Genomic DNA, 8,639 nt, shown 5'->3' with positions numbered 1-8,639 from the left:
GCCTCCCCTGGGCACGGTGGTGACTGCTTTTTGGCCCTAAGCAAACTTCTAGGTTCGAGCAGAGAGAGATAAGGCGACAAGGAAAGTGACTTTGGAAATCTTTTATCATCATGAGACTCAGTTTTGGCATACAGTTTACGAGGAATGAGATGAAAAGATGCAGCCATTGCAACAGCGTCCCGGGGCTGGGGCTGGGGCTGGTCGCCTGCCCACCTTCAGTGTCAACCTTGGAGCCCCGGCAGGTCCCGAGGGCCCTGTCCACCAGTTTGGCCAGCGCCCTGTGACAGCTTACACTGTGCATTTCTCCCGGGAGGTATAAGGTTCTGTGACCTTTTTCTCACATCAGGGGAAGCAAAGTAAATTTCAAAAGCCTTTTAGACATCCAAACTTAAAAAACTGTTCTAGAGGCAAATTTCAGAAATGTAGCAGGAAAGCATTTCTTACAGCAAGCTAGGGAACTCACTGGATTTTCCTTAACATAATGTATAATCTAGAAAAATGAAGCGAAATTTTATAAAAACAACAATGCTATGTACCAAATAAAGCCCAGCATACATGACAGTACCTTATACACAGCGGAGCCTCTGTTTAGAACCAGGGCACTTTCTGATGTCAACCATCCCCTGTCTGCACAGCAGGTGAAAAGAAAGCCTAGTTTTCTTGCATTTAAAACTGAAGCGTAGTAAATGAAAATGACTTGCTGAGACCGAGTGGAACTGGAAAGATGCCAGCACCCAGCCTTCTTCTCTTCCTTCACTGATTTGACAAATTACATTTCTTCAAGTGTGGAGATGCAGCAGCTGCCGACTTTTCAGTTCAGCAACGGAGTCTGCAGCACAGCCGGGGAGAAGGAGGCTGTGGCCGGTTCATTTTGATTTGCCGCTCCGCAAGGTAGCAGCACAGACCACCGAGACCACACCTGCGGCACCTGTGCCCAAGCCGAAGCGCTGATCCTTGCACTGCAGTCTCAAGATTTCCTCTTCCTCCAGAATCCCAAAGTAGCAGTAATTATTATTCAGGTCGCGGGTAGTTCTTATAAAGACGAGCTTGAGGGCGCCTGCTGTTGTCAGGAATAGGAGTCTCTGAGGTCGAAACCCGGAGGCTCTGTGGCCTTCCCTTGGCCTTGGAGGGTGTGGAAGACCCTCCGATAGGAGCGCCTGAAGGTGGGGCTGGAGAAGCAGTAGACCACGGGGTTGAGCGCGCTCTGCAGGTAGGTGAGGCTGCCCGTGACGTCCCAGGTGTGTGCCACCGCGCACAGGGCCTGGAAACTCCGCAGGTTCTGGAAGGTGTGCATCAGGACTCTGGCCAGGAAGCAGGGCAGGAAGCACAGAGCAAACAGCACCACCACCACGGTGACCAGCGCCTCGGTCCGCCGAAGCCTGCGCTGTTTCTCTGGCTCCCGGAGTCTTTTCCGGAGAGCCCTGATGATGCCTGCATTGCAGATCACGATGAGGCCAAAGGGGAGGGCGATCTGAAGGAAGAAGAGCGCTTCCTGCCAGATTCCGCCGAAGGAGCCGTCTGCCCAGTTTGCCCTGGGGTAGGAATGGACAGAACACCGGGTGGAGTTCTGGGCAGCCTCGGAGAGGAGCAAGCCTGGGTAAGTGAGGGCGACCATCAGGAGCCAGATGAGGCCAGAGACGCCCAGGGCCGCCCGAGGAGACAGCAGGTTGACTCTGAGCCGAGGGTGGATCACACGGAGGTACCGGTCCACGGCTACGGCCGCCAGGAAGGCCACCCCGACGCCACGGCTGAGGTCCAGCAGGAAGCGCAGGACCCGGCAGCCCTCCTCACCCAGATGCCAAGCCCGGAGGCTCAGGTAGAAGGCAGCCAGGAACGGCAGGGCCCCAGCCAGCAGCAGGTCGGCCAGGGCCAGGTTGAGCAGGTAGACAGCGTAGGGCTTCCACACCTTGATCCGAAACAGGAAGGTCCACAGTGCCACCGCGTTGCCCAGCAGGCCCAGCCCACACTCCAGTGCCAGCAGGACACCGACAGCCATGGCCACCACAGTGCTGGGGGCTGAGCAGTTTGGGAGCAGCATCGCTCAGCAGGAGAAACTCTGTGTGCCTTCTTAACAAAGTGCAAGAAAAGGCCTTTCCCTGCCGCAGGGAGAGGAGGTCTGTATTTCCCCAACAAGAAGAGTTCCTCAGCCAGCAGCAGAATAGAGTCCATAGCAAACTAAAATTTGCCTGGGGAAAGAGGATGAGCAGAGGAGGGAAAAGCCCCTTGCAGTTGTGTTCTGTTTTCTTCTGCCACAAAAAAGGGGAAATGGTGTTTCGCTTCACATCACCGGGCTGCAAAGCTGAGGGATGATGCCCTACAACGTCTGGGGACCAGAGCTTTGCATCCACAGTCACGGAAGAAGGAACGTGAGACATTCAGTTATGCAAGGACTCCTATGTCTGCATACACTTAAGATACAATGATATAGAAAATGTTCTCTGAATATGTTTCATGGGGAAGTTTTCTTCTTCCTTTGCATACATGAAAGACACTTGCTGGGATCCGTCTGCGTGGGGTTTGATTTTACAAACTGGTCAGATGTGGCCCCCACATTTACTTGAAAGGAGATTTGAGACAACTGCTCATTCCAGAGCCGACGGTTTCACTTGTGCTTGCGTTTTGTTAAACGCAAATTTATTTTGTTTTCTCAGCTGGAGTGTTTCCTATCTAGTACACCACCTATGTTGGGATCTGGACTGGCAGGGCCTGGGGTGAGCCCCGGAAGCATGGCATCAATGGCTTGTCAAGGTGCATGGACTCCTTGAGTTAAGTTCATGAGCCAGGGATATACTCCACACATCCATGTGTTGCTATTGACAGACAATGCCTGACACACAGCATTATCAACCAGCATTTGTGGGATGAATAAATGTATGCAGACATCGTTGCCCTCTGTCGACCCTAATACATCTCAACCCTTACCCACCGATGACCCTATTTTATACTTGGTTCTCACCCACTACTGACTTAATTCACCTTGGTCCTTACCCCATGTTGACCTTACTTCACCTTGATCTTTACCCACTTCTGACCTTAATACATCTTGGTTCTTACCCACTGAAGATCCTAAGTTATCTCGGTCCTAACCACTCTTCACCCTACTTCCTCTTGACCCTTACCAGCTGGTGTCCCTGCTTCATCCTGGGGCTTACCCACATTGACCCTAATTTATGTTGGTCCCCTCCCACTGTTGACTCTAATTTATCTTGGTTCCATTCAGCCTGGTTTGAGTTTTGGAGTCAAGCAGACTTTAGTTATCATTTTTATTTCTCCATTTATTAGCAGTATGGTTTTGGAAAAACAAATTAACTTCTCTGTACTCCAGGCTGTTCACTTGAGAGGTAAAGATGGTAACACTGTTTTGCACAGTTCTCGTGAGTAGTCAAGGTGTTATGATGGGCAGAGCACTCAGCACCATGTCTGGACATTGTGAGAGTTTATGCCAGGCGTCCCCAAACTATGGCCCATGGGCCACATGTGGCCCCCTGAGGCCATTTATCTGGCCCCCCGCCGCACTTCAGGAAGGGGCACTTCTTTCATTGGTGGTCAATGAGAGGAGCGCAGTATGTGGTGGCCCTCCAACGGTCTGAGGGACAGTGAACTGGCCCCCTGTGTAAAAAGTTTGGGGACACCTGGTTTATGCACTTACTAGGGTATTTATTAATGCCTCTCTGGTGCTTAGGCTTAGAAAAATTATTCTTCATCTTCTAATACAGTACAACCCTTTTGTGGCAAATATGAGTTCTATGGTGTTTTGATGCCTTCAATTATAAAATCCAAGTTTAAGGCTTTAAGATTGTAATCATTGTGATTATTAAAGTATACTACTTTATATAATGTCATTGTTAGTGCTGGCTTAAGTTATTCCGATGAACTGCACAATAGTGAGACGCAGTAGGTACAATGTTAAGCTTTCTTTTATGAATAAATAAATGGAGGCATGGTAAGGCTAAGTAATTTGCTCATGGTCACAGGCACGCAAGTGGTGGGACCAGAATTCTCCCAGCCCAGATTTCAACCAGAACTGGGTCCACAGCTTCCCTGTAGTCCTATGCCTAATGGGTCAGGCTCTGCTCCTTTTCAGGTCCCACAGGGCTGTGAATTTGTATGATATTGAGGTAATTTGACTTGCATCCTTCTTGCTTTCATTATTCCGGTATTTTTAAAAACTGGGCTACCAGCTCACAGATCACCCAGTTCTACGTCTCACAACTTCGCATGCCTTTTTGTTTCCTAAGGAGGCGAATTTGGAGAGACCTCTGAGCCTCTGGAATTGTGGAAATGTCCCAGCGAGTCTCTGCACAATGACACCGCCTATGAAGTAGGCTCTCCAGTTGCATGCTCCTTAGGACAAGGTTCCTGGGGAACAAGAGGAGCGGGCACAACACTCACCTGTGGGCGGTGTAGTTCGTCTCATTTGGACGAATGTTGTCAGGCACACAATGACCCTCAGAAAACCTGGCAGCAAATTCAACTCTTTAGAGATTAAAGTTTCATAAATGCAGGAAAGAAAGGGATTGAACTGTCCTCCTTGCAATGCCCTAAAAACTTTAACAGACTGCAAAAACGACCTCTTAATTTCAGATTTTAGTTTATACCAAAAACTAAATCATAAATATTTTAGCTCAACTTGTATGTAAACATTAATAATTACATAATTTCCCTTAAAAACAACTTCTGCCCCCTTTTAAAGTGCTTTGATTTATCTTCTTTTCTTCTGAAAGACACTGAATTGTTCAGTCCATCTCTTTTAAAGTTACAGTGTTTGAGCTACTCCCAGAGGAATCTTAATTTATTAAATCGTATCACTCCTAGAGACTCTATTTTCAGTCATCATGACTATTTCTCCAATACTCTACTTGTGTAGGAAATTTCTCTGTTCATTTCCATTTTTATGGTGTATATTTTATTTACGCATGTGTATCCAACTTTAAATGAAAACTGAATTATTACTTAAACCCACATATACATTTAAGGGTTTTTTGGTTTTTTTTTTGAGACAGGGTCTTGTTCTATTGCACAGGCTGGAGTGTAGTGGCATGATTGTACTTCATCGTAATCTCCAACTCCCGGGCTCAAGGGATCCTCCTGCCTCAGCCTCCTGTGTAGTTAAGACTATAGGCGTGTGCCACCGGGCTCAGCTACATAAATTTCATTCTCTGTATTTTTCCTTTCCAATTTATCTGTTATATCTTACAATAGTCAGAAAGTTGGTTATTTCTAAAGACTGAATGACTATTCAGACTTAGATTCTCCTGCTACTTATTGGGAAGTTAGCCCACCCTGAAGTCTAGGGAGCCGGTACAGTTTGCACAACACCACCTTCTGTCAGACACCAGCTTAAAGTTTGGGAGTCCCCAAGACCACTTTCAGTTTTGATAATTCTCTAGAAGGACTCACAGAACTCACAGAAAACTGTTACTTTCACAGCTATATTTATTTACACTGAAAAGATACAGGTTAAAATCAGCCAAGGGGAGAGGAGCATGGAACAGAGCCCAGGAAAACCGTAAGCGTGGGGCTCCGATCGCCCTTTTGCTGTGAGTTGAGACAGTGTTACTTTTTCAGTGTGATGGATGACGGTGCCTAGACCACTCCCACCCCAGGAAGCTCACCTGGGTTTTCCTGTCCAGTCTTCACTGGTTCCTCACCCAGGCATGACTGGCCACCCGGAGGTTATGCTTAGTCTCCATCTGCTCTGGAGGCTTAGCCAAAGCTGCAGGACCGAAGCCCCCACCCTAGACCACATTATTACTGTCTGTCTGGCTGAGGGTCCCCAGGCAAACAAAGACCTTTCCCAAGCCTGGGAGATGACCTCCTGGCTACTGAGGGCCAAGATCAGACCTCTTTAGCTTTGCGTTTTGGACAAAGTTAAGTTCTTTTCTTATTTATTCAACAAATTTAGAACACATGCGTGACTCATTTTATATTGAGAAAACAAATTCTTATAATGCTTATAGCGTTACCAGAGAGGGTCCTGATCCAGACCCCAAGAAAGGGCTCCTGGACCTCACGCAGAAAAGAATTCGGGATGAATTCACAGAGTAAAGTGAAAGCAAGTTTATTAAGAAAGTGAAGGAGTAAAGAATGGCTGGTCCATAGGCATAGCATCTCCAGAGGCTGCTAGGTGGCTAGTTTTATGGTTATTTCTTGATTATATGCTAAACAAAGGGTAGATTGTTCATTATTTTTCTAAAAAAGGGGAGGGCAATTCCTGGAACTGAGGGTTCCTCCCCTTTTTAGATCACATGGGGTAACTTTCTGATGTTTCCACGGCATTTGTAAACTGTCATGACGCGGGTGGGAGTGTCTTTCAGCCTGCTAACGCATTAGAACGAACAGGGAGGATGAGCAGAGGTCACCTGTCGCCATCTTGGTTTTGGCAGGTTTCAGCCAGCTTCTTTACCACATTCATTAGCAAGGTCTTTATGGCCTGTGCCTTGTGCTGACCTCCTATCCCATCCCGTGACAACAATGTCTAACTGTCTCAGAATGCAGTCCAGTAGGTCTCAGCCGTGTTTTCCCCAGCCCCTACTCAAGATGAAATCGCTTTGGTTCAAACACCTCTGGCAATAGTACATTCTGATTGTAAGGAGCTTATGTTCTAGTGGGGAAGATCAATGGAGAGATCAGTATGATACAATTAGCTAGAAGGTGCACCCACAGTGGGGTGGGTGGGAGTAGTGCCAGGGAGCGAGGAGAACGAAGAGAAGTCAGCTAAGGGGCTGAGGGATGGGGGAAGCTCTGGGCAGGGAAAGTCCAGCTGGGCAGAGGGGACTGCCCACTGAGTGTGCCAGTGTTAAGTTTTAAAGGAAAGGCGAGGGTTAAAGAAAGACACACACACAGAAAGAGGGTGGCTTGTCAGCCAGTGCAGGCTTTATGTCCAGCATAAAACCTACAGAAGTGGGGGACCACCCGAGGCCAGGGACCACTGCTTCTTATAGGACGGGGCAATTTATAGGTATGGGCGGGAGGGGTATGAGCAGGAAGGGTTACTGCCCGGCAGGACACTGATCAGATGCTGCGGTGATGAGGCGGTTCTGTGCCTTGTTCTGGCTGAATGTGGTGCTCCTTGCACTTTCTCCCGGAAGAATATAAGAAGAAGCATGCTGTTTCTTCAGCGGGGCTTTTTCCACCTTGTGGTCAAGTGGTTGGGCAGGATGCTTCTCACGGCCCCAATCCCTGTGAGATGTTTCATTTTAACCAAGGTCTGCAAAATAGCGGGCAGCTTACCAAATGGTGCAGTTTGGACTAACGCCCAGTTGTGAGACACTTAGAGTGAGCTGGAAGGACGGCCCATTTTTTTCAACCACGGTCAGCGACTCTCTTGTCGGCTCTCACAGTTTCGTTGCGTTTCGTTTTCTTTTCTTGCTCTCACATCCAAACGGTCCTCAGTCTCTTTAATACCACCGTTTCCTCTTCTGGCAGGAACGCCGGGTTTTCCTAACACTGGCTCCCCTGCCAGGTCCAGGTCTTGCTAACCCCTCCTTTCTCTTTTCTTGTTTTCACCTCTGGCCACAGGGAAACTGAGCTTCAGGAGAAAGGAGCTTTGGTCATTTCCAAGAAAACTGGAATCACTGTAGAAAAAGAAGCTGGGAGCGGTCGGAGGCAAGGTACAATCTTGGAGGTTGGAAGTCGCGGGTCCTGTGACGGTCCTGAGCACGTGCTGGAGTTTATGAAACCACCTTGGCAAAAATTACATCAGTGAGAAAACTGTGGCTGGGGGAGATCTTGATCTAGCCAGCCCCCCTTCTGGCCTTTCGCTTTCATGCTGCCTTAATTATTCCTGAGCTTAGTCTGCGCTAATTTTGGGAGACATTTAGTTTATAGTTGAAATGATCATCGCCCTTCCCCAAAGCTCAATCACCTTTGTAAAGCTAATGAAAGACCACCAGGCTAGGGGAGAGGAGGAGCCTGAATTCTGCTAAGGCACAGACGTGAATGATTCAGGAGGTCACTAGGTATGTGACTTCTCCAATCACTCCTGCAGGTAACGTCACTGTTGTAGAACCTGAGGTTGTCCTTTTGAGATATCATTTCAGGTTTTTCTGCCCGTCTGACACAGATACCTCCACATGGATCAGAGCCTGGACCTGGCAATGGCTCCTGTGGTCCCACCCAGAGGTGACTCAGTGCACAAGAGGACCCTTTCCCACACCCCTATGACTGCACCCCACAATCAGCAGCAAACCCCCGTTGTTTAGCTATCCCTACCCCTTCCCACCAAATTACCTTTGAAAAACCTCTAACCCCTGAACTTTCCGTGAGATTAATTTGAGTCATACCTCTGTCACATGGTGTCAGGGACCTTGTGTCAATTAAACTCTGTTTTTACTGCGATGTCATGGTCTTTGTGCAGTGAGCAGGAGGAACCTATGGGACAGTTACAGTTATAGTTTGCAATAAAATAATTTTAGCAGCTTCAGAGTATTTCCGCAATGTGAATATAGTCAAAGAAATGAGTTACTAATGAAATCAGGATTTCATGTATAAGAAATCATTTTGAACATAATTATATTGTTATAGAAAAATTTTAATCCTATACAATAAAATTTTAATGAAAGTTAAATGATTGTATTGGGACTCCAACACTGTCTAGACATGAAATGTGCAAATGTCCTTGTTAGTAGAAACAGCTT

The 8,639-nt window shown here is 47.6% G+C and overlaps 1 protein-coding gene across 1 annotated transcript; it reads right to left on the bottom strand.

Annotated features, from left to right (window-relative positions):
• Positions 1-2,095, bottom strand: GPR31 (G protein-coupled receptor 31). The gene has a single exon (XM_003933793.2). It carries the CDS (start codon positions 2,036-2,038, stop codon positions 1,067-1,069), a length of 972 nt encoding a protein of 323 aa, XP_003933842.1. The 5' UTR covers positions 2,039-2,095; the 3' UTR covers positions 1-1,066.
• Between the last annotated feature and the right edge of the window lie 6,544 nt (positions 2,096-8,639).

The sequence above is a fragment of the Saimiri boliviensis genome, chromosome 4 (assembly GCF_048565385.1).
Source record: "Saimiri boliviensis isolate mSaiBol1 chromosome 4, mSaiBol1.pri, whole genome shotgun sequence".
Classification (NCBI taxonomy): Eukaryota; Metazoa; Chordata; class Mammalia; order Primates; family Cebidae; genus Saimiri; species Saimiri boliviensis.
The sequence above is the reverse complement of the archived record's forward strand: the minus strand, read 5'-3'. Positions and strand labels throughout refer to the sequence as shown.

Bases quoted from the DNA above. Each gene is read 5' to 3' on its own strand.
- GPR31 (XM_003933793.2), bottom strand. From the start codon at position 2,038: ATGCTGCTCCCAAACTGCTCAGCCCCCAGCACTGTGGTGGCCATGGCT.